Source organism: Dermochelys coriacea, chromosome 1 (genome assembly GCF_009764565.3).
Source record: "Dermochelys coriacea isolate rDerCor1 chromosome 1, rDerCor1.pri.v4, whole genome shotgun sequence".
Lineage (NCBI taxonomy): Eukaryota > Metazoa > Chordata > Testudines > Dermochelyidae > Dermochelys > Dermochelys coriacea.
In genome coordinates this window covers 221,734,082-221,760,645 of record NC_050068.2, presented here as the reverse complement: position 1 = coordinate 221,760,645, position 26,564 = coordinate 221,734,082, and the positions used below count along the sequence as shown (strand labels likewise).

The window sequence follows — 26,564 nt, the reverse complement described above, 5'->3', positions numbered from 1 at the left end:
AGATGCTGTTGTTTTATTATAAGTTTGTCTAGAGAATATTTGATAGGTGTATTCTACAAATGGAAAAAAAATCAGTTCCTTATTTTACTCAGTTCCCCCCTCTGTAAGCTCTGTTATTGACTGAAATGTACTGTCAAGGCCCATTAACATGCTGATCCGAGAAGAAATGTATATACACGTTACAGATGGCGCTTATGTTGCAAACTTTGGATCGTGACAGAAACTTCCCAAAAGTTTGGGGGCATTAGTATCTGGGGGGGGAGGAAAAGGTTCCAGTTTGTCTTTAATAAATGTAAGCCCAAATTTCTCCCCCCAAAATAACACTGATTTCAACATAAATTTAACTTCTTGCTATTCTACTGAAAAATGTTATTCCTAGCACGTTGGAATTTCATAACTTTCCTGAGCTCCTATGGAGAATCTACATTTTAGTACATTATTCCCTGTATACTGAACTTTTTAGTGGTTTCCTCCATACTAAATATGATGCAAAAACCTAGCGCTGCTGAGGCACTATGTATAGTACATTAGCCATTTACTTCAAGAGGCCTGACTCAAATTTGACTATGGTCAGAAATGGCAGAAATGTAAGTATTTTGAAGCAAGTCACCAAAACAAAAACATCACACAATGTTGAATAACTGGTGGGGGTGGGACAGCGGGGTGGGTTTCAGGACATAACAGGAAGTAGAGCAAGAATGATGTTGCAATTCAGGATTGACTACTTCTATAGGACTATGTATTCTGTTTAGATTCTTGTACTATGCTCATCACTGTGATATCTGAGCAACTTCCAGAGTAAAGAATAATCAAAAAGACTAGTGTTTTTCATATGACATTTCCTCTCCGTTCCTACCCCACAAGGAAAAGTTATGAGTGTGGCTTCATGCCTGGATCCACCAAGTGCTATTATCCTCTCAGATTTATGAGCATGAACATTCACTATAAAAGGTTAAAATAAGAGGGAGGGGAAAAGGTCCTGAGCCAAGCCTACAAACTTGAGTTGGTAAAGTGTTATACATCCATTGGTTTGTACTGAGGGGAATTAGAAGGGGACATGTTATTGGTACTTCCACCCCCTATAATCTTTAGCCCAGTAGTTAGTTCACTCACCAGGGATGTGGGAAGCCTAAGTTTTAATCCCTCCTCTTGAGCAGGAACTTGAACTCAAGTCTCTCCCTCCCAGGTGGGTGCCCTAACCACTGGGCTAAAGTTATAAGATGGGTGTTGCCAAGAATCTAGCCCCAAAATCTTTTTTGTGGCTGAAACTATTTGGTGAATTTGTGTCAACTTCACAAATGGGTGGATGGAAACTGCATTTTTCAGCTAATAAACTATTCATCTGAAAAATTTCACCCAGGCCTCATCGTAACTTGAACTCCTTTACCTAGCGAGCTTGATGGCACTTTAAAAAAAAAAAAAAAAGTGAACTCTTGATGGTTGGCTGAAGATAAATCAGCTAGTTAGGAAGCTTCCTGTTGTGTCTGTGTGATGATACAAACATTGGGTCTCTGAAGCTGGGGCAGAAAGCTTTTGGTTGCTATCCTCAGTTCAGAACAGTATTTCAAGATTTAATGAGTCAGTTTCAAGCTAAGGTGAAGTTGCTTATTCTCTTGAGTTTTAATAGATGATCACTCAACATTGCAAACTGATTCTAATATTTCAGGTAGGGGAACACCTGATGTTGGACCAATGTACAAATTGTCAGTGTAGCCTCCAGAGGGGGCTGCCCATGAACTTCAAACTGACCTGTAGAAAAACCACCTGTGAACCCTGTCCCAAGGTGAGTGGGAATGCTATGATCCCGGAATGCTGTGAATCTCTGCAGTTGTAAGGTCATCTCACCCATTGCATGCACCCCAATCTCAGAGTTTACTGCGTTCACTGTCCCCCTTCCCAAAAGTCTTGCCAAGGAAGGGTACAGTATGGTCCTGTATTTTTCTGCATCTGTGTCAGAGGTCAAATCCCAATTATGTTCTAAAGCCCAGTTCAGGAAAGCATTTAATTTTTCATTGTGCTAAGGTCCAAAAGTCTGTTATAATGGGTACTTCAGCCTGCTTGCCATTTGTGGGCTGAACTAGACTTTCAGTCACTAGCAGCAGGCAATGCCCATGCCCTGAAGTTCCCTACAGTTTTATCTGCCCCCACAGCAGCTGGCGGCTCAGCCGGACCTCTCTACTGCAAAGCTTTTCTGAGGAAAATTCCGAACTTTATTTCAAATTCCTGCCTAACAATTCAGCGTAGTAATGTGTCTGTCTAATTCCCAGCTGCTTTCCTGGGCTGTATTTGTCTTTTGGGGAAATTTCCCCCTCAGCTCCATTTCCCCTCTGAAGCTTTTGTGGCAGCTGGTGCCCGTACAGGGAGACAACTAGGCTGAAAAAGTCACAGGCAAAAAGAAAAGTCCATATCTCCTGTTTTCATGCCCCTTATTTAGTATTTCACTGGGAAGCTTGGCTGGTTCTGTGGGCAGAGTGCAGTTCTCCATTTAAACTTAATCCAGCCAGGGTTGCCTCTTCTCCCCTTCCCTAGGAAGGCAAGAAGCCAGCAGGATTGGAATAGTCAGCTTTAGGGGCAAGCAGATCCTCCTCCCTCATCTCCATGAGGGGAGTGATGCCAGAAGGACAGTACACCAGATGGAAAATTGCACCCGAGTCATTTTATCCCTCTTCCCTCTTGACTGCAGAGCTCAACAGCCTCCTCTCTTTGGACACAGATTGAGGGGCAAGACACAGCATGGACAATGCCAATGCCAGAGGGTGTAGAACAAGTGGGCAGTAACAGGCCACTTGGCCCATCATTTCTTTCTTTCTAGCCTCCATTTTATAAGTCCAGAAGATTCATCAGTAGTCACCAGACCAGATTCAACCTGGTGTCACTACAGAAGAGAAATATGGCTATCTTTCTCGGTAATCAGGGACTTGACTTTTCTAATTGGGGGAGATTTTTACCTGACTGAGTGACCTCCTCACTTTACAAGCCATTCACAGGCAGCCAAGTCTGGGCAGCTACCATCTCAGCCTCCCCTTGGCGTGAAAAAATCTCAGACTAACCAAAAACAAACAAACAAATTAGGTACTGTCATCTGACACGCTAAGTGCTTCCTCATGCAGTCAGAAGCAATTCTGACAGGGGTATTGCAATTATGGTCTCCCTGAAAAAGATACTGGGGCACAAATCTGTTCCACTTAGATATAGCTCCATGGTTTTTGCCCTTGAGATCAGATGTGCAGGCAAATCAGTTCCCAGCTCTCTTGCTGGGAAACTTTATGGAAAGCTGAGGCTATTCACAGAGTCATTAGAAAAGTAGATTTACAATTTTGGTTTCTGCTAGACATTTTAGAACAAGAATACAGGTCCCAGTATAAAGTGAAACAGTCCCTGAAGTACAACAAAGGAGAATAGCACTTGGCAATTGATAGCTAGAACAAGCGCAGGGTGCTGAGGCAAGATTCATAGTGGCCTTCATTTGCTCCAGAGCATTCTGCTTGACTCCCAACCTTCCCTACCTGGAGTTTGACCCCTGATTGGTGCCACCTTCTTTCAGTTTGGGAGCAAATGGCTACCTACAACTTGTGTCAAAATATAGTGACTGGACATTGTTCAGAGAGGATACTCTATAGAGCTATGCAAGAATCACAGGAACAGCCTTGTCCCATTCCCAATGCCAGGACATGAGACATAGTTTCATTTTACTTCAGATCAGAGTGATACAATCCATTCCACATCAAGGGCTGTTCTTTATCCCATTTCGAGCCTCAGAGAGTCCATAACGAACAAAGCAAGGTGACACATCAAAGTAAGTTCTTAAAGGAGCTCTATCTTCACATTCCCATTTAACCATCACACAGACAATTCTTCCATTTTGCAGATGCATGTCCCCTTTCCCCCCTCAATTCCAGACATTACCATTTGATTGTACATGTGCTTCCAGGGACTCTTTCCAGGATCATAGTAGCAATAATATTGGCGTTTAGGAAAAAGGAAGTTCACTTTTATCTCTTTCTGGACAATTTTTCTGATCAGGGCTCTGTACAGAGAGAGTGAAACCAACATGTACACTGAGATGGTTTCTGGAGTATCTTGGATTTGTGATAAAGACAGCCACATATAGTTCCAGGGGAGTCAAGTGTAGGCCTGGGCTGAGGATGAATCCTATTGGGTAACAAGACTAAGCAGCGTAGAACCTGAATCCAAAAGTATCTTCATTCATTGTAAATCCACATGGTGGGGTCATAAATGATCTGGAGGATGGTGTGGATTGCACTCTCAGCAAATTTGCGGATGATACTAAACTGGGAGGAGTGTTAGATACGCTGGAGGGGAGGGATAGGATACAGAAGGACCTAGACAAATTGGAAGATTGGGCCAAAAGAAATCTAATGAGGTTCAATAAGGATAAGTGCAGGGTCCTGCACTTAGGATGGAAGAATCCAATGCACCGCTACAGACTAGGGACCGAATGGCTCGGCAGCAGTTCTGCGGAAAAGGACCTAGGGGTGACAGTGGACGAGAAGCTGGATATGAGTCAGCAGTGTGCCCTTGTTGCCAAGAAGGCCAATGGCATTTTGGGATGTATAAGTAGGGGCATAGCGAGCAGATCGAGGGACGTGATCGTTCCCCTCTATTCGACACTGGTGAGGCCTCATCTGGAGTACTGTGTCCAGTTTTGGGCCCCACACTACAAGAAGGATGTGGATAAATTGGAAAGAGTACAGCGAAGGGCAACAAAAATGATTAGGGGTCTAGAGCACATGACTTACGAGGAGAGGCTGAGGGAGCTGGGATTGTTTAGTCTGCAGAAGAGAAGAATGAGGGGGGATTTGATAGCTGCTTTCAACTACCTGAAAGGGGGTTTCAAAGAGGATGGCTCTAGACTGTTCTCAATGGTAGCAGATGACAGAACGAGGAGTAATGGTCTCAAGTTGCAATGGGGGAGGTTTAGATTGGATATTAGGAAAAACTTTTTCACTAAGAGGGTGGTGAAACACTGGAATGCGTTACCTAGGGAGGTGGTAGAATCTCCTTCCTTAGAGGTTTTTAAGGTCAGGCTTGACAAAGCCCTGGCTAGGATGATTTAACTGGGACTTGGTCCTGCTTTGAGCAGGGGGTTGGACTAGATGACCTTCTGGGGTCCCTTCCAACCCTGATATTCTATGATTCTATGATTCTATGATTAACCTCTTGCCGTCTGGAAACAGCAATAAAGTGCTCTGTGGCCTCTTCATGTGTCAGCACCCAAGATGCAGTGTGACAGATGATCTCTTGCAAAGCTGGACAAGGTCTCTGCTATATACTTTCCCACTTCTTCCACTGCCCCCACAGGACCGATCTAAAGCTAGGGAGGAGAGAACAGCAGTAATATTGTTTATGTCTTTCTATTGGAAGAGACTGTGGTTCTTGGGACTTACTAACCTCACACTGGACCTTCCGATGTCTCTACCTTACACAAGAGGCTCGCTATTGCAAAAGCCGTTCCTCCCTTCATCACCAGACAGGTTCAAGGTGGACACTTTGATGAAGTGATAATCACTCATGGACACTAAAAACAAGTCAACAAATATAATGTATTCTACTGGACAAACAAGGTCCATAGTTTAACTACTGCATTAAGTAAGTGACGTATGGCCTTGAATTCCTACAGGAGGCCTCTAATGTGGCTGTATGAGAGTGTCCAAGCACAAGGTAAAATCTCCGTCCTATGATGTTCTCAGTATGTTCAAGAAAAGGAAGTTTGTACAATTCCCAACATTAAATGCATCCTTAGGGCAACTACCCTAATTCTAGCCCATCAAGGTTATAGTGCACAACCTGAGAACCTCATTCTGGTCCTTACAGCACTACCCAAATTGAACCCCTGTTGCAGGGGTCATTATACTTACTATATTTTTAAAGTAGATTTCCTAATATCTATTATCTGTAGTCAGATGAATTTATGTAGTTGGGAACTTGCTTGCATCAGACCAAGTATTGTACTTTTAATTTGGACAAATTGCTCTCACAACTGTCATTGCATTCATTCCCAAATTTAATTCATGAAATGTTCTTCTGTCAAGCAACAACGTCCAATCTGTAGGAGCACTGAAAGACTTGTGGCAGACAACTTACATCATCTGTATTGACATCTGGTTGTTGGCCATATGGCCATAAATTCACCACGATCTACATATTGATCATCCAGTCTTTAGCCAATGTCATTTTTAGGTAGAATTCTTCTCTATCCTTCAGTGCCCAGGGAAAGATAGAGGATACATAATTTACCTAATTGTGGATGTCCACATTTAAAGAATGATCCTGCTTTCTACCCTGGATGCACACTGCTGTAAAAATCCCATTGTAATGGATCTATAGATCTTAGCACAATGAAGGATAGGAAAATATATCTGTGCTTACTGAAAATTTTCATTTCTTGGAGATCCAATCCACCTTGGAGACAAATGGAACATCCAGAACAGAGGTGGAAATTGACATTGACTTGGGTTTGTTTCACTGGGGGAATTTCCCATGCTCTTCAATAGAAGAAAGTGTTGTGCTTTTTCCTCATAGTTCATATAATCTGTACATTAGGAAAGTAGAATGAAATTTTCCTGGCTGTGGATGTTGTCTGCATAGGAGCCAATTTCAGGGGGCTGGGCATACTCCCATTGCTAGGACCTATTGTAATGGCTCTGTGGGGCTTATTTCTCAATGAAAGGAAATTTTCATGTACACCGAGATGAACTCCTTTAGTCCCACTGAAGTCAGTAGGTCTCAAGCTTAGGTGCTTTCCTGAATTGGGACCCTGTGTTTCATTCTAATTTCATATTAAAAGCCATTGTCATAAGGAACAAATCACTTTAGAGTACATGCTCTCAACAAGGAAGGTATCAACCTATGATCAGCCATTGAAATGATGCAAGTAAATGCAGTGCTTTGGGAAGTGCGGCAAACTACAGTAGAGTCTATTCATCGTTTTATGTTGTTTTGTACCATTTTAGGTGCATTTTAAACTCAAATTTTTGCTAGCAGATAAATTGAAAGGTTAGCAGTTCACCTAAATAATAATAAAGTAGTGTTTTTTTCTGATGGTTTAATGGTTACTGTAAAAACATAAATGTTTCCTTTTAAAAAATTTGTCTAAACAAACCTATGCATAACATATATGTATCGGCTCACCCAGGAAGTGTTTGTTTGTCTTAAAAAGATTCAGCTCATCATAAGCAGCTGTTGGTTAAGTTTAGCAGCTGGAGAAGTTGTAGTGGGGACTTTCATTGTCTTCATACGTTAACTCAATTCCTTTCTGATTTTCTCTACCTCCTACTATCCACTGCTGATTGATCTCTCTCTCTTCTGCTTCTTTCCCACATCCTTCACTTCCTTCCCCTCTCACCACTTCTCTTTGTCCCTCTACTTTATCTGCCAGTTTCTCCATCCTTTGATTCTCTCTCCCCATCCCTCTCCCTACTATTCTCACCATTTCCTCCTCCTCCAATCCACTCCTCCATCTCTTTCCTTTACCTTCTCATCCCACCTTTCTCTGTTCCATACTTCAATCTTCCACTCTGACCTAATCTGTCCTCCTCCCACCTTCCCTTCTTTTATACTGTCCACCAGTCTCCTAACCCTTCTTTTCCTAGTCTAGGTTTCTCATGCGTCTTTGCAAGTTGTGTTGGCTTTAGGGAGAAGTCTTGCCTGATGCTGCATGTAAGGTTCATATGGCACATGCAGCATTTTAGTCACTTGTCCTTCATGGCCCTGATCCAGCATCATAATTTTGCCATGGATGTCAGTGGACACAGGATCAATCAGGCCTGCACATATTATACAATATAACATACATGCAGCATCCATATAGTATCCCACACAATAATAGCACAAGAGATAATGTCAAGCTTTATAAAAATCATTTAACTAGACTATGCCCAACCAAGACTTTTAGAGATGTTTTGATGAATGTAATTTTGTTAATTGCATATCCAAAACTTACATTTAGTTTGTGAGCGAGGGTGGAGGGGCCCAGAGAACCAGAAAAATGCCACAGCGAATTTACTTGCATTGTAGAACCACAGGATGGAAGTAATCAGCGGTTCCTGCTGTGGGAGATGTGTGCCAACTTCATGTGGTATCAAGTTGAGAGATGGAACAATCCTATATCTGAAGGTCTGTCTTAAGCGTACTCATTTTTGTTGACTAAGCATAAATGTCATCCATGCTTTTAACTGAGGCAACTGGTGCACCTATTCTTTTGCCCCTCTTCAGTTAGACAGCAGCTGCAAACACCAATATTTTCAAAGCAATTAGAGATATGTGAGCCCAAAGATCCCATGTTTTGGATTAAATTCAAACAAATATGAACAAGACAAGAACAAATAAAGGTCAGTACAACATACGAATCCAGCAGAACTGTCCCTGGATTGATGTTTGAATTCAGTTGCCCTGTTGGTTATAGCTTAATACCTGTTCATCATTCATTTCTTTAAACGACCAGCAGCTATTGGAAATGGACCCGAGGCACTCCCTTAAACATCAGAGGCTTTTTGCTTATTAAAAAACTGGCAGCATGTCTTAGGAAGTAGCATGTATGTACCTCTTTTCATTAGTTCGTTTGGGTCTAATTTTTGATCTTTTAAGAATCTCCTCATGGTAACTAAGGTTAAATATTCATATACATGTTTTCCTCAAAAGAGAGAACATAAAGCTACAAACTTAGGACCAAATCCCCAAGCTTGTTGCTCACATTTTACTCAGTCCTTATTCAGCAAAACTCCCCTTCGAGTCAATGGGAATTTTGCCAGAGTGAGGACTCAGGCAAGGACATCGGTTTTTGGCACTTAATAAGGCTGCAGGGTACGTGCTTTCTCATATGTCTGCAGAGTGCCATGCAAATTGAGGGCATCAAATAATAAATAATTAAAACTAGAAGGTCTTACTGACACACAAATATACTCAGCAAAATTTTCCATATTTTGTAATCCTCCCTGCTGAGGCATCTTAGCTGAATGACAATGAAATAATAGAAATAGTCAAACTTTATAGTTTCCTGAAAACTGTGGCCTTCCAGGTTGTTTTTCTGCTAAGCTAACAGCTCTTAAATCTTTACAGCCGAATGAGACAGTTCAAGATGGCTGTGACAGTCATTCTTGTAAAGTAAATGAGAAAAGGGAATTTATCTGGGAAAAGCGAATCACTGGCTGCCCTCCATTCGATTCCAGGAGATGTTTGGCTGAAGGAGTAAGTAGTGAAATGGGTCCTGCTTGCATGTTTCTGAATATATTCTGTCATGTTTATGGGGCTTTATATAAATCCTGTATGAGTATTAGGAACGGGTAACCTAAGCTTCCACCTTACACCTCGGCTAAATTGAACCCAAACCTTTTTTTAGGTTCAGAAAAGGTTTTTTTTTTATTTTAAATAATAAATGTCACAGGCTCCTGCATATCCTGGTTTCAGATAGGACTGTAATAAACATGGGAAAGGCTGATCTTCCAGTATTTTCAGCCCATCCAAAGCCAGGAAGTGCTGGGGACCAGAGGGGGAATGCTGATCTCATGATGTTCTTAGTCCAGTTTTCAGAGCAAAGAAGTGTGGAGAAGCATCTGATCTTTTGGAGTCTCAGTGGAACTGAACCTCCAAACTTTGTGTTTCATCCATCACTAAAGTGCATGTGTGCATATGATGTAGCAGCAGATTCTGGCTACTCTTGAGTATGAAGATGAGAGGAGAATGCAGATAGCCTTCCCCTTTGCATAGGCAGCAGTCTAAATCCAGATGCTTACACTCCCTTAGTGCAATAACATGGGAAGTGGTAGCACGGCTGGACATGCTAGTCGTATCCCTCCGCACCCAACCCCTTCTGCATTGCTTGATAATTTGAGGCTATCCTTGAGCTGGGGTGTGGAATGCAAGCTATGTTCTTTTAAAGGATATAGCAGTTGCTGCTACTGCAGGTTTCTGCCTGCCTGTGTCTCTTTCTTATAACGTGGCAGTGGGTAGTGAGGCCACAGGCAAGCCCACCCTATATAGTGGATTTGTCTCATACATGCAAAAAGTGAAATGAAATCTGTACTCCTTTTTGCTATCCCTACTGTACATACCTCCATAAACTGGAGAAGAGATATATAAAGGAAAACTATTTGAAAAATAATGGGATAGGCCCAAAACCATAGACTGTGAGTGTATTATCTCCCTTTGGTGATCTCATTTTCAAACCAAAGGGTAATAGTTTGCTTTTTAATTGGAAAGTCCCACTATCCAGCTCTCATATTTTTAAAATACATTTTCCAAATGTATCTTTGACATAAATATATTCCTATTCAGTTACTGACTCTCACAGGTTCAGGTGAAGCAGGGTCAGAGATCCAGTGGTAGCACTGGCAGCCATTTTAAAGAAACGTAAATGAAAATATAATTACATGTTTACCCTCAGTAACACAGAAAGTCCTCAGAGTTATGGCTCCAAAAGGTAAAAATTGGTTTGTACATCTAATGACATTCAGGTGTTATAAGATAATGATGCCCTATGAGCAACATCAGTTGGTTGTGTGGAAAAACTTAAAAGCTGTTTAATATTCCTAAACTTAAATGATGTCAAATGATAGGAAAATCAATATTTCGGCAGACTTCTATTATATGTATAACACAGGAACATAGTTCATAACTTCTTATTATAGAGAAACTGAATACAAGTCTGACTATTTTTAGATGACTGTGTAAATATTGTTTGTACCTAAACTGGAGCATGTGTTCTCTCTTAGGGTAAAATCGCAAAACTTGACAATACCTGTTGTGAAACATGTAAGTAATTATGCTACAAATGTCTTTCTTTTACAACCTCTCAAAATGTAGTCTACTACATAAGAAGCCAAGTTTTACATTTATGATATGGGTACAGTAAAAGAGAGCTAATTCAAAAAATCCAAACAAATGTCAACACTGATTCACATATTTTTGTGACTAAAATCACCAAGTTTGTCTCAGTGTGACTTGTGTGGTCATATTATTCATGATTGTTTAGACAACAGCAGGGTATGCCTAGAAAACATTGGCAAATCCCCAAAATTTCACACATTTTAGCGTGAATAATCAGTCATTCCAAAATTTATTATGAATGTTTATTATTCATCATTCATTATTTTCCTGTTGAAACAATTTCAGTAATTTAGCCAGAGAGCAGGAACAGCTCCACACAAACTGGGTGACCAATCAGTCAACCCGATATTGAATATATGAAGCAAATGTTTTGTGAGCACTCAATAGGCTTAAAATTATTTAGTAAAACAATCCAGTGAAAACTGAAAACTGAATAATAAATATGGAAATCATAATCTGTTCATGAATAATTTAATAACCAGAAAATGAGATAAATTCAGAACAAGTGTGTATTCATAATGCCTACTTTGACTGGGTCTCAAAATAAACAGTTTTGGCCAATCCTGCAAACCCTTAGTCATGTGATCCTTACATAAATAATGCCATTCATTTCAGTTGGGCTATTCCAGAGGGTAGGGTTTATTTTCACAAATGAGGGTTGCAGGATTGTGCTATTATCCCCAAACTAACCTTTGAATATTCCTATGAACATAAAGGCTTTAAATTTGAAACTTTGCAAATAAATTGGTGAACAATTTGAAGTTATTTTAGCTCTTAACAGAAAGACTCATTTTTAAGGTCAAAATGTCAGCACCTCGTGTGCCCTCTGTTCTCTCTCTTTTATTTGTTCTGGGCATGTGCTAATAAATAAAAGATGGCAAGCACAGCAGACCATCACTGCACAACCACGGTAATTGCTGTAACAATACACCACTTTGGGGAAGTTAACTCCGAGCATTTGCTTCCATGGCCTGTCTACATATCAGTGAGTTCTGGGTTTAAGAGATAAAAGTCAGGAAGCTATTGAAATAATAGACTATCGTTGAATGGTTCACAAAGGTAATTTAGTTAAGAGGGATTTTATCCACGCTTCAAGCAAGGAATTAATATTGAAAATTGTCTATTAACCCTTACACATTTCCACATTATATTTAAAAGATTGAGGGAGACTTGTCAGTGTGAAAGGGTTGGGTGTGTGTGTCAATTTTTATGAATGTATCAAGATGCTAATTAGATTTTAGAGCTGAAATCTAACAAACTAGATATGTATTATAGCCAATATAGAATGGAATCCAATAGGATAAGACCTTTTTATTGAATCCAGGGAGCTAGCTTACTAATTTTAACACTGGGTTCTTTTCAGGACACTTGAACACTTTATTAATTCACCCAGAACCACATTAGTAAACAATCAACAATTCACCATTCAAGTGTAGACACAGCCAAATCGTGCAAACAATTATCACAGACTAGAGTCGAGGCTCCACAGTTATACTACGGAATAATGCGAATCACCAAGATTTCTCATTACATTTACTGATGACCATAAAGTCATAGAGTTTAAGGGCAGAAGGGACCACCTGATTATCTAGTCTGAGCCTGTATATCAAAGGCCACCAACAGCACCCTGCACCCACACACTAAACCCAACAACCAAAATGAGACCAAAGTATTACAGCCCACATGAGACTAGACTATTATGTGCCACAGGCAGAGAACAGGAGAGGCTCAATTCTTGCCTAACACATTTAGCACACTTCCAAGGATACACTTGTCTTTCAGGCACATTTAAGAGTGTGGTCCCTGCTGTTTGAATGGATTGGACCAAAAGGGACAAGTTTAGAATATCAAAAGCAATTGCTTAAAATTGTTGTTTTAAACCTCTCTTAGGCCAATGTGCTTGGACTTACAATGGAGAGCATGCTTTAGTTAAAATCAAAAACAGTGTTACTTGGTGTCTCACTAGAGAGTGTAGACGTAATCAAAATAACCTGTTGTTACTTATGTTAAAGAACAGAAAGGGAAATACAATTTTTTAAATGAAATCTCATCACTTTGTCTTATCATCTTAATCCTGGGATGTGAGGAGAGACTTTTCCATGACACAGCAGGTTATTTTTAGTTTGCTTAAATTGCATCATCCCCACTCATCTCTTGACCCACTCACAAAGTGAAGTAGGAAACTTTTCATTGGAAAATAGGATGTTAACCTTGCCTGGTAACTTTTTGGAGTTCTTTTTACCTAGCTTGGGAGGAAGGAGGAAGAATTTGTCCATATCCAAATTATGAGAGATTCTTGCTTTGGCGATTAAAAATGCTCTCATTAGCCATTTTAGTTTCTATTCTTGGGGAGTGGAACTCCCAACTGTAGCTTATCTGTGTGTCCTTAGACAAAGTGTCTCACACAATATGAACCGTTTTCTTATTGTCTTCACTTCCTAGGTGGAAACTATTTTGGAATAAACCGAGGTGGATAACTTTTCTAATTCTTGAGGGCCAGGAGGAATTAATGGTTATTAATCATTGAAGGCATATCTGTTCTCTATATCTCTTACAGACTTTAATTAACAAAGTGGGGAAATATCCTGCACACTGTAAGGAAAATATAAAGAAAAATCCCAGTTCCAAACCATGCTGATGTCCCTACATACATTTTACAGATGTCAAAAAATGAATTCACTTCTGTTGGTGTAGGGGTTGAAAATTACACCCCTCCATGCCAGCAGAGGCTACTTTACCCAAGGGCGGGTTCACACCCAGGGAGGGCAGGTGGCATTTGCCCTCAGGCTGTCTCTGCCATTAGGTGCTACCAGGTGAGAATGATTTTAAATTCTGACTCTGGTTCCTAAGGAGCATCACCTGTAGAGGGGAAGTACTAAATCAGCCTTGGCCATGCCATCCTCCAACCTGTGCCGTCCACTGTTACATTGGCACTGACTAGTTCTGGAGCAAAGCTTGTAGGTGTCTTTCTCCACTGCAGTCTTCTTCCTGGCATATTTTCCACTCCCATGGGCCCTCCACTGGGCAGGAGCCAACATATCTTACAAGTGAATGAAACCTATTATCTTTGAAATTACATTCTTTTTACTTTGTGAATCACAGTAAACCAAACCCAATAATCAAAGTGAATTGTGAGCAGCATGTTATATTATGCGGTTAACCACCCGTAGGGGTCTAATGCTAGTGTTTTTCATTCCCATGTGAAAGACCTGAGTTTGAGCCTCTATTCCTGGTCATTTGCTCCCAAGATGGACAAAGTTTGAGAGTGTTACAGAGACAGCATGCCTGTTTCCACAGGCTGGCATATATAGAGAAGAGATGGGAATTGGTTATAATGAATATAAAGGGGCTTGTTGATTGAGGCCACTTTACACAGACTTGACCCTGTGGTTCTCCCTGACTCTGTAGCTCCCAGGCTCACTAAGGACAACCTAGGATGACCAGATGTCTCGATTTTATAGGGACAGTCCAGATTTTTGGGTCTTTTTCTTTTATAGGCTCCTATTACCCCCTACCCCCATTCCGATTTTTTCACATTTGCTGTCTGGTCACCCTAGGACAACCTGTCCTGTCTAGTGTCACCACCAGGTGCTGACCTGGACAAAGTAATCCTGGAAAGGACTGCTGACTCCCTTCAGGGAAGAGTGCTTTTCTCACTTGGATATGAACCCTCCAGCCAATTAAACATTGATATTAGAATAATAGCATCATAGAAATATAGGGCCTGAGAAATCATCAAGTCCAGTCCCCTATTTAGAGACAGAACCAAGTGAACCTAGACCATTCCTGACAGGTGTTTGTCCAGCCTGTTCTACAACTTCCCTTGGAAGCCTATTTCAGAGCTTAACTCTCCTTATAGTTAGAAAGTTTTTCCTAATATCTAACCTAAGTCTCCCTTGCTGCAGATTAAGCCCATTACTTCTTGTCCAACCTTCAGCGGACATGGAGAACCATTGATCATAATCCTCTTTATAACAGCCCTTAACATATTTGAGGCCACTTTATACAGACTGATATGATTGGAAGGGATTCCCTTCTAGTGGTAAGTGGAAGGAAGGACAGTGACTCTGACATGAGATCTCATTGATGGGGTGGGTTAAAATGGAAAAAAAAATAAAGGAAGTGGCCTGAACTTTCTGTTTAGGGTGCAGGAGGTCACTTTTCTTACTCTCCCCAAAGATACTAATGACTCCAACTTAATAAGTGCCATCCCAGTTGTCAGTCATTATATAGTAAGTCCCAATATTTCAATGGAACCACAATTATATATTTAAGAGCAGTCTGTATGCAGGATAATAGAAAAATCACAAACAAGCAGCTTGTGATTTTAAAAACCAACTAAAGGCGTTAGCCACATTGCTCTAATGGAAATTGTGTGGTTAAATGTTCTAGTTGCCTTGGAACATCTGAGCCTGTAAATGTATAGTCAAGATCAGAGAGAAGAAAAGCCATCCTTAGCATTTATAGTAAATGCACTGTATGAATACTAACCCTTCAATCTTGATAATATATTTACCTTAAACATCATTTACACCAATGGTTCTCAAACTTTTCTACTGCTGACCCCTTTTGCATAGAAAGCCTCTGAGTGTGACCCCTCCTTATAAATTAAAAACACTTTTTTATATAGTTAACACCATTATAAATGCTGGAGGCAAAGTGGAGTTTGGGGGTGGAGGCTGACAGCTTGCGACCCCCCACGTAAGAACCTTGTGACCCCCTGAGGGGTCCCAACCCCCATTTTGAGAACCCCTGATTTACACACATTCACTCACTCCCTCACTAACACACCTAATTTCAAAAGGAGCTCTGTCTCTGGTGATCAGATCTCCTTCACACTACTCAGGCTACTGGCTTTGAGTCAAATGGTAATCTTCCTCTAGTGCACAATTTTCCTTCTTTATCCCATCCCTTTAATTAATTAAATGTCTGTCATGGCCTAACGATTCATCAAAGCCCACAATGTATAATAAAGTAATATGTAGCCTGTTACCTATACCCCAGATAATAGAATAATCAATTTCTTGTGGCTGTAAAGGTTGATATACAGGTTGCATAACCTTTCCAAGTCATTCAGCCTACTCAATATAAAAAAAAATAACTGTTAAAAATAGATTCTATTCAGTTAAAGGTGCAAATCAAGGTGTTGACTCTGGTCTATATATTGGCCGGGGCACTGGCTGTCTATGAAGCCATCCTCCCACTCTGTGGTATACCAAGGCAACTGAGGTCAGCTTGAGTGAATGGTTCCTTGTCTTCAACACAAGGGAGTTGGTAGCTGAATATTTTCAGGGCTGGGTGCCTTCCACTCTTGTACTTGCTCCCCAACTGCTCCAATAGAGCCTGTTATTATGGGCCTAAGGAAATAGTGCTGGGTTTATCATTTTTCTTAGGCTTTTGCCTGCAGGAGTGAGATGATAGGAAGTGGTGGTGCTCTGGGATATGGTGGTTTGTAGGGAGAGGATGATCCTATTCTTTCCACCCCTGAAAGAAGCATAGTTGTGTCTCTGCTATTCATCTTTTTTTCTCCCTTTCTGATCTTGACACTGTCCATTTCATTAAATTATGTACATGTGACCTGACCTCTCTGGAGGAGGTGTGGCTTATGAAATCCAAAATAAATCAACCAATTTGATGTGATTGGCCAATACATCTCTCAGCTGGGAGCAAAGAAACATTGAAGATATGGCGACAGTCTGATGACAGTTATTTTGAAATGGGATGTATGTCAACTATTGTGACTGTCTGTGTCTGCACTCTGCTTGGACATGTTTTATCAAACAAAGTGATTAAAGCACTGAAAGTGAGCTGGCATTTCCAGCCTTGCGGCCAGCAAACACTTTTCACTCTTCAGAGTGGCAGCCGTGTTAGTCTGTATTCACAAAAAGAAAAGGAATACTTGTGGCACCTTACAGAATTTGTTAGTCTCTAAGGTGCCACAAGTACTCCTTTACTTTTCACCTTGTGGAGCTTTTTTCAGACCACTTGTGAAGTGCTAGAAAGGCAGAAAAGCAATAAGGCTGGAAATGCATCCAATGAAGTGAGCTGTAGCTCACGAAAGCTTATGCTCTAATAAATTTGTTAGTCTCTAAGGTGCCACAAGTACTCCTTTTCTTTTTGCGAAGGCTGGAAATGTTACCTTGAAAAAAAGATGGGAAGCTGCTTTTTTAGCTGCTGAGAGGATACTTAAGTCAAAGGGAAGTTATATTTCTTTGGTCAATTTGCAGCTGGCCAGCAGATTGCAATGTTCTGTCCAAATGAATGGCTGTGGAGAGGGACAATATAGAAAGTAAAATATATATTCTAATTGATAAAGAATCAACCTGAGCGCTTAATAATAGGCTGCCTCCCAGTCATGGAAGATTCACTTGCTAGCTAGAGTTAAAGTAAGAGTTCATCTTGACACACAGGAATGGTGCTGTATTAACAATGCAAATGAAGAACTGCTTTCTGTGTGTAGAAAGGCTACTTAGAAGCGAATTCCCTCCTTTGCAAATCATTAGCTAGCATGGGAAAATGAATAAAGTGGTTGGGCCAAATTATCTTATCATATGTATAAAATCCAGATCTGTACAGGGCTGGTGGGAGGGAAAAGGGAACTGCTATCCAGTAACGAACACAGCCTATGGGCTGCAGTAGCCCTGCTTCATGGAACCAATCAACAGCACTCTGGCTCCTCCCCAAGCCTAATAGCATCCCACCGACAAACATGCTCTGTAGATCTAGTGCTGTATTGCCTTTTATGTGGATTCTTCTTGAGGTGGAGAGGGGGGACAGTCAGCATTTATCCTCTAGTGTCAAGAGCACGAAACGGCAGTTGCTCAGGGTGGAATCCTGTCCCCATTAAAATCAATGGCAAAACTTCCATTGACAGAAGTCAGGCTTTTACCCTCCAAGTCCAGCAATGGGAATGGAGAATTTAACCCCATTATTTTCATGCTGCAAAATTGAACGTACATCTCAGAGTAAATTTCCATAGGAAATAACCCTGTTAGTCCATTTTGAAAGTTGGTGCTGACAAGGGGAAGTTTCAATCCAAAAGTCATTTTGGATGTTCATTTCTTGACACCCCTTGGAATTGCACCTTCTTATGCCAGTGGTGCTAAACATTGCACAGTGTTTATTTCAGTGAAAGAATGTGATCCTTTTCTGCAGTATATTCCAACTCTTGAACTTGGAAGCCAATCAAGATTGACAACTAATGACTTAACCAGTTGTGAGTTAATGGGAAAGGGGTGTGTTTTACTGGTTGTAACTTATTATGGGCAGGTCTAGACTTAAAATGGTGCAGTGGCGCAACTGTACATCTTTTATTTGTTAACTATAATCCATCAAGAATCCTATTTGGGAAAAAAATAACAAGCCATAGATTTATAATACATATTATTCAATGGAACAAGAGCCAGGTGAGGTACTATTCTGGGGCTTTAACATATTGCTGGTCATTCAGCAAGACATTCTTTTACTGTTGTTGTTTCTGATTGGTTTATGCAGGAACTCAGCGGTATTCTGTGGAATTTTAAGGCTGCAGTACTGTATGTTCACAGTACCCTGTGTTAATTACCAAATGGAAACATATCTGACTTCTTTTACTAGGGGACTTGCTAATAATGGCATAAGGCCAATGACAAGTTTTGTGTGTACTAAGCAGAGAATGGTGCCAGAATGTTTTTTTTAAAAAGTCTTCAACCGTTGGCAGATTTCCCTTCTTTCTTGACTTGGTAGGTATAAAAGCAGAATGCAGACAAGTAAGTTCCAGGCTGACATATCTGAATATCAATGGCTGTGAGGCTGTAGATGGAGTGCCTATTTTCCAGTGTGAGGTAAGAAAAATCTATTTTCATTTTGTCAGTACAGAACTGTGGCAAAACACGACACACTTTCAAAGGGAATGGTTTGCTACATTTTTGCATAGTAGGAAATCACAGTGCTATTTCCCTCCTCTTGCTAGGTAAAGGTCTGACTCTTTCATGTATTCAGCCCTCGCTGCTCAAAGCCAAGGTAAATGGCCTTTGCACAGGGTATCTCAACAAGGTTTGTTGAAGGGAATTAATTTGCTTCTCTATTCCACCCAAGGGCAAATCACTGGCTCTTCACTAGCTTCCATTCCACTCAGCAGAATGGAACATTGACTTCTGTCTCTGCACCAGTTATGCAGGAGTTTCAACTGTGTACATTTGATTCCATTTAGTCTAACCTGATTTTTCCCCCTGTTTGGGGCTGATAAGAAAATCAACTTCAGAATACACAGAAGCTGCATTCATGTTGCTTCTAGTTCCTGGAGAGACATGTGGATATTAAATTGCCTTGTGGGGATCTTCTGCACTTGAATGAACTTCACCCTTAATTTTAAGGGGCCCAGTTTTCAAATCTGTGACCCTAAGGTTAGGCACATAAATCCCCCTCTATACTCCTAAGTCAACACATCAATGCCTAAATAAGTATTTAGGTGTCTAACATGTAAGCACCCAGGTTTAAAAACTGAGCTCTGTAGGATTTGATGCGACTTCAGTATTTGAGCCCACACACTGTGCTCTTATGTTCCACATATCCCATCAATTTCCATAATTTGAACAAAAGTTTAATGCCACGGGATTCTCCTCCCCATCACTCCGCTCATGTAATACAGCAGATACAATCTGAAACAGGAGCAGAACATTCCTTCCAGATGTCCCCTTCTATCTTTGATAGATGGCACTGGGAAACAAATGAGAAGCTCGGTTCCCAGGCTGACTGCAACAGAATAACTTCCCATTCTGTTTTTATTATACCTGAATTTTTACTTTAAACCCCACTGGGATTAGGGAGGGTAATTTTTTTATCACTTTCTCATAGGGATAATTTCTTTGACTGCTGTAGTTGCCAAATGGAGCATCTTTCTCCTTTCTGTGACCAGCTGGAAAGGGGTGGAGTTGGGTGCAGTGACTCGGGACCATGTGCCCCAGAGTCTTCAAGACCTCCAGCTGCTGTTCTCAAACCATAAAACCCTTAAGGGAAGAGGACATTTCAACGGTTCAGAAATGCTGTCCAATACTTGCTTAACTCCAAAATAAGAAAACTGCTGCATTATCATCTCTCTCCACTAAGTCAGTAGCTATTTGGGTCTTGTGGCTATGAAAGATCCAGGGCAGATTTCCTAATGTGAAGATTTTAATTCAGAAAACTGGCCATATTTCATTTTGGGTAAACACATGGGCTCAGAAAAAGGGACTTAAGCATTGTGATGCTCAGTGTCACAAAGGCTAACTTTTAGGTGCCTAGAAAAATCACAGGAACAACACTGATCCACAAAGCCTGAGTTAGTTGCCTCGGCTCCTGTACAATACATGGGGAGAGATAGGCACCTTAGAACGTGATCCACAAAGCCTGCAAACTAGGTGGGGAGCTGCCTAAGCTAGCCCATGGGAGACACCGATGACAAGGATGTGTGCTAAGCTCCACCCCTCTCTTGGAAATTAGTGCCTAAATCTGGGCTGCAGGGAGGCACCTGTTTTTGTTTATGATTCACAAACCAGGGAAGATAGGCATTCTGCCAACTAAGTCATGTGCAGGTGTGCTCAGAGGCTGCCTATCAGATCAATTGGAATTGGGTAACGCATTTATGAGCTCCGCTCCTAAAACCTCTTGTTATTGATAGAGCAGAATCACTGTTGCTTTTCATCTCAGAAATGCTAGCAAGTGATCCTTACAAACCTGTACATTAAGACCTATACAATGGTTTAGAATAGTATAAGCTACAATGTAAATTGTTGTTGTGCCTGTAGCCCTTCCTGAGGAAACCTACCATTGATTTGATTGCACATAAGGACTGAGGAAATCCAAAGTGAAGACTACAGAGTTTGGCCTGTTTCATGGACTATTATGATTATTTTGGTTTGTTTTTACATATTGTAAATAATAGAGAAACAGAACATGGATAGCTGCTAATGTACAAAATATTGGTATGATACAACATGAACTGTATAAATTAGGGAAACAGGCAGAAGAATAAAATACAATGTAACAAGGATAAGCACGAATGGCTGCACAAATACTTGTTAGAAATCAAAGAGGAGTATTCAGTTTTGGGGTTTTTCATTATGTTTGTGATAAATGCAATTAAGTTGTGTAGAAACAGTATTGTACAGAAGGAATCAAAGAAATATTTTTTCCTCTTTATGCAGCACTGGTAAACTGAATACTGTGTAGAGGTGGTTGGAGAATTTTTCTTCCAGAAAATTGTGATGAAAATGGAAAATAAAAAATAATTTATAAAAATTTTCATTGGATAATTTTGACTTTATAAAAAAAAAACATTTTCATTTTTTTGATTAAAAAGTCAAAATTCAGCAACAGAAAACCAAAATTGTTTGGCCAAAAATTGCTGAAAACCAATCCTTGATTTTCCATCCAGAAACCAAGAGCTTTTGTGGAAAAATCTGACACTTTCCTTCAAAATTTTCATTTAGTCAAACAAATTTAAAACAGCTGCAATACTGTGTACAGTCTGAGTTGCTGTAATAGAAAACAGATACAGAGAAACTGGAAAAATGTGGAAAAGGAACTAACACATTTGGAGAGAATGGTGTGAGGGAAGCAATGAAGATGATTAGGGTGCAGGGCAACAGGAGTTATGGATGCTCTAGAAATAAATGAAACAAAAGTTAAGATGCCTCTGGTCTGTCGTGTACTTTGAAGTCCACAATCCCGTTAGATCAGGCTTAACACAATTCTTTTCAAACTTTAAAGACTGTTGTAATAATGGTGCCCAAAGCCCCACTACTATTGTTTCCTATTGTTATCTGGACCTATCAAACTTACCACAATATTGTAAACATTCTAGGATATTTTAGTGTATGTGCTTGTTTGTGACATTAACTGTTGCTCAGGATTACCTTACGTGTGTAAACATTTCAAGGGAGATGTGAAATAGTATTTTGGCATTTGGCTGAAAACATGAAGCATGAGACCAACAACCAATGAAGACCAATCATAGAATCATAGAATCATAGAATATCAGGGTTGGAAGGGACCCCAGAAGGTCATCTAGTCCAACCCCCTGCTCAAAGCAGGACCAAGTCCCAGTTAAATCATCCCAGCTAGGGCTTTGTCAAGCCTGACCTTAAAAACCTCTAAGGAAGGAGATTCTACCACCTCCCTAGGTAACGCATTCCAGTGTTTCACCACCCTCTTAGTGAAAAAGTTTTTCCTAATATCCAATCTAAACCTCCCCCATTGCAACTTGAGACCATTACTCCTCGTTCTGTCATCTGCTACCATTGAGAACTGTCTAGAGCCATCCTCTTTGAAACCCCCTTTCAGGTAGTTGAAAGCAGCTATCAAATCCCCCCTCATTCTTCTCTTCTGCAGACTAAACAATCCCAGCTCCCTCAGCCTCTCCTCATAAGTCATGTGCTCTAGACCCCTAATCATTTTCGTTGCCCTTCGTTGTACTCTTTCCAATTTATCCACATCCTTCCTGTAGTGTGGGGCCCAAAACTGGACACAGTACTCCAGATGAGGCCTCACCAGTGTCGAATAGAGGGGAACGATCACGTCCCTCGATCTGCTCGCTATGCCCCTACTTATACAACCCAAAATGCCATTGGCCTTCTTGGCAACAAGGGCACACTGCTGACTCATATCCAGCTTCTCGTCCACTGTCACCCCTAGGTCCTTTTCCGCAGAACTGCTGCCGAGCCATTCGGTCCCTAGTCTGTAGCGGTGCATTGGATTCTTCCATCCTAAGTGCAGGACCCTGCATTTATCCTTATTGAACCTCATTAGATTTCTTTTGGCCCAATCCTCCAATTTGTCTAGGTCCTTCTGTATCCTATCCCTCCCCTCCAGCGTATCTACCACTCCTCCCAGTTTAGTATCATCCGCAAATTTGCTGAGAGTGCAATCCACACCATCCTCCAGATCATTTATGAAGATATTGAACAAAACGGGCCCCAGGACCGACCCCTGGGGCACTCCACTTGACACCGGCTGCCAACTAGACATGGAGCCATTGATCACTACCCGTTGAGCCCGACAATCTAGCCAGCTTTCTACCCACCTTATAGTGCATTCATCCAGCCCATACTTCCTTAACTTGCTGACAAGAATGCTGTGGGAGACCGTGTCAAAAGCTTTGCTAAAGTCAAGAAACAATACATCCACTGCTTTCCCTTCATCCACAGAACCAGTAATCTCATCATAAAAGGCGATTAGATTAGTCAGGCATGACCTTCCCTTGGTGAATCCATGCTGACTGTTCCTGATCACTTTCCTCTCCTCTAAGTGCTTCAGGATTGATTCTTTGAGGACCTGCTCCATGATTTTTCCAGGGACTGAGGTGAGGCTGACCGGCCTGTAGTTCCCAGGATCCTCCTTCTTCCCTTTTTTAAAGATGGGCACTACATTAGCCTTTTTCCAGTCATCCGGGACTTCCCCCGTTCGCCACGAGTTTTCAAAGATAATGGCCAAGGGCTCTGCAATCACAGCCGCCAATTCCTTCAGCACTCTCGGATGCAATTCGTCCGGCCCCATGGACTTGTGCACGTCCAGCTTTTCTAAATAGTCCCTAACCACCTCTATCTCTACAGAGGGCTGGCCATCTCTTCCCCATTTTGTGTTGCCCAGCACAGCAGTCTGGGAGCTGACCTTGTTAGTGAAAACAGAGGCAAAAAAAGCATTGAGTACATTGAGTACATTAGCTTTTTCCACATCCTCTGTCACTAGCTTGCCTCCCTCATTCAGTAAGGGGCCCACACTTTCCTTGGCTTTCTTCTTGTTGCCAACATACCTGAAGAAACCCTTCTTGTTACTCTTGACATCTCTTGCTAGCTGCAGCTCCAGGTGCGATTTGGCCCTCCTGATATCTTTCCTACATGCCCGAGCAATCAAATGAATCCATTGCAAAGTCCTGGAAAAACTTCCATTAGCTTTCTTGGGGCTGCTTGGATAAAACTGAGAGCAGAATTGGGACCTTTATCAGAAATCTGTGGAGTAAAATATTATTTGGCAAGATTCAAACTTTGTATCTGTTTCACTTTCAGGGCAAATGCCGAAGCAAAACTAAGTACTCCATTGAAATGAATAGACTTGAAGATGAGTGTACCTGTTGTTCAGCTACTCAGACAGTTCCGGTGAACGTCCCCCTGCGCTGTGCCAATGGCACAGTGGTGCAGCATGAAGTACCATCCGCAGTGGAGTGTGAATGCTTTTCTCGTCAATGTACATAGTAAACCTTTCCAGAAGCTGCTTCATTTAACCTTTATTTTTAATGGCCAAGGAATTTACCATGCAAATCTCACTTTCTTTATTTAGACTGTTTTCTTCCAAATGATTCTGTCCATTGCACTCATTGTATCAACATACCAAACAATAAAAGTAAAGCTTATTTAAGAGCATTTTTTGACTGTTTTACTTGGGCTACTGTGACCTGTACTGTGTCCCTTGTTTCAAGGGATGTCACTCATTTAAGATCAAAGTTACCTCTGTTCTACATAAGTTTGGTTTCCCCTCATTTTTATCACTGAATATTATTTAACTCAAAAGAAAGAAAATGAACATGAAAATATGAACCAGAGGTTACAGGAGGAGTTATTTACACCAAAGGAATGAATCCCATAGTATTTCATGTTTCCTGACCAAATAATTTATTTGTTTCCCTCATATTGGGTCTTTGCCACACATTGTGTCCCACTTTTAGGCCTCAGCAGCTTGAAAGGTATGATGGGATACCTCAGAGAGAAAGATGATAATGTTCTCAGCACACTGAAACATAGCTGACTATGACTCAGTCAGCCAAGTATCACTTTGCAATGTTTCTACAAATGAATGCTAAAGAGACTCCTTAGTGCTGGTGGAAGGTGCTGATTGACATCCTTGAAGTTCTCTATTCATTCATAGGCAGTGCAAGCATCCGTTACTCCAGAGATAGACTGATTCTAGTGATGGGATCCTCTGCTCCAATTCCAAATCAATTCACGTTGATCCTCTAGATCTGTCTTTGCCCCCCACCCCGCAAATCCATCACTGGTGTTTCCTATCCAAAAGATAACTACAAACCATTACCCCATAGTAGTCCTAGTTTCCCTAATCAAAAAAGCCCCCCAACTTCCTTGTGAGTCAACCATCATACACATTTTTTTATCAAGTCTCCTTGGCTCAAGATCTATTCCCTGGATGGCAAAGCTCTCCTTGTCCTGTCCTCTGTTCACTAATATACGTGCTGGTTAGCATATAAATATGTATCATGCTAATAATATGTATTATCTGCATCACATCTATCTATTATATATTAGATAGATAGATATGGTGAAGGCCAATTATGGAGTAGTTAATGCATGCCTATATATATATATATATATATATTGTGATGCAACATGGCCAGGGAGCAGAGGGAGAATGGTCTTATTGGGTGCTGGGAAGTGGGTGGGCATAAACCCTAACCTAATTAAGGCATGGTTCCCTGTAGACTAGGGAAGATTACTACAGGTTAATTGAAGCATCTGTAGTCAATTAAGGTCCTGTCAGGAACCTAATTAAAAAAACCCTGCTTCAGGAAGATGGGTGGAGGGAGAACTGGAGTTTGGAGGTGATGCTGAGAACTGAAAGACCAGAGAACCGGAGGAAGGGAGTCTCCCTCCTCCAATTTCAAGGACTCAGGGTAACCCTACCCAAGGGGGAAGAGGGTAAGAAACCCACAGGGGCTGGGGCTCAGAGTGAGGCACAAACCCAGACCCCTTCCCTCCTCTATCACCTTCCAAGGCCACTAGCAGGGCCCTTGGTGTCCCAAGAACAGAGGCAAAGGGTGGCATCCTAGCCCCCCTGCCAAGAAAAACATGGGGCCCACCATACCAACATCAGCCATTTTGTATGTGTGTGTGTGTGAGCACGTTGTTACACAGATAAAACTACACCAGATCATCTCGGGACAAGACGTCAGTACACACACACACACACACACACACACACAAACAAAATGTTCTGCAGCTGCTAGATAGTTACCAGTAATGAACGTAGCTTGAGTTTGTGCTTGATTTCACAGCTTGGGATTGTAGTTTATGGTGGCTAACTGGCCAGGAAAGCCGGGCACGAGGAAGGGCTGGGTCTCTGTTGGGCATGCACCGATGCCCCTTGCTGTTGGAAGCAGAACATTACCCTCCAAAGTCTTCCATCCCACCCATCCTTTTTGTAGCCTTTTGTTTGAATCCAGAGTCTATAGGTCTTGCTGTATCACACTGCCTCTGGGTTCGGTGTGATTGATCACCCGTCAGTTGCAGACATGACTTTCAGCCTGGGATCTGGCTTTGATGTTTCTTCATTTGTACTTTTGTTCTTTTCTTTTTAGGGTGGACTCTTCTTGCTTTGTCAGGGCTGTTGTCTGCATCTTCAGCTGTTGGTGTTTACACTTTATTTCATCAGGACAGGCTGGGGCTGGAGGTTGATTCTATCATCCATACATACCCCATTCACGCATCTAAACTACACTAATAAGATTACATCAGGGTTTTGCCAAATGAAGGTTGCAGCAGGGTTTACAAAATGGAGTGAGCATTTTAAAATGGAGTTTGAGTTACAATATGGACAAGTGTAATGAATGGCAAACAGTGAGCAGAAGTTACAGTGTTGAAATGGTGTAAGTTTCAGTGATTTAAGCAGCAATTGGATTGAAAGTGAAACTCAATTAGCCAGTTATTGGGGTAACTGGTTTTATAAATGAATGTTTCATTCATAAAATTTTGCTT

The 26,564-nt window shown here is 41.2% G+C and overlaps 1 protein-coding gene across 1 annotated transcript in view; it reads left to right on the top strand.

The window, feature by feature from the left end:
- VWF (von Willebrand factor) overlaps window positions 1–24,221 on the top strand; it is a 224,737-nt gene extending 200,516 nt beyond the window's left edge. The window contains 6 exon segments of the mRNA XM_043514792.1: window positions 1,667–1,783; window positions 8,038–8,136; window positions 9,079–9,207; window positions 10,731–10,770; window positions 18,571–18,668; window positions 23,868–24,221. Coding sequence (XP_043370727.1) covers window positions 1,667–1,783; window positions 8,038–8,136; window positions 9,079–9,207; window positions 10,731–10,770; window positions 18,571–18,668; window positions 23,868–24,053 — 669 coding nt within the window. The 3' untranslated portion in view covers window positions 24,054–24,221.
- The last annotated feature ends 2,343 nt before the right edge of the window (window positions 24,222–26,564 follow it).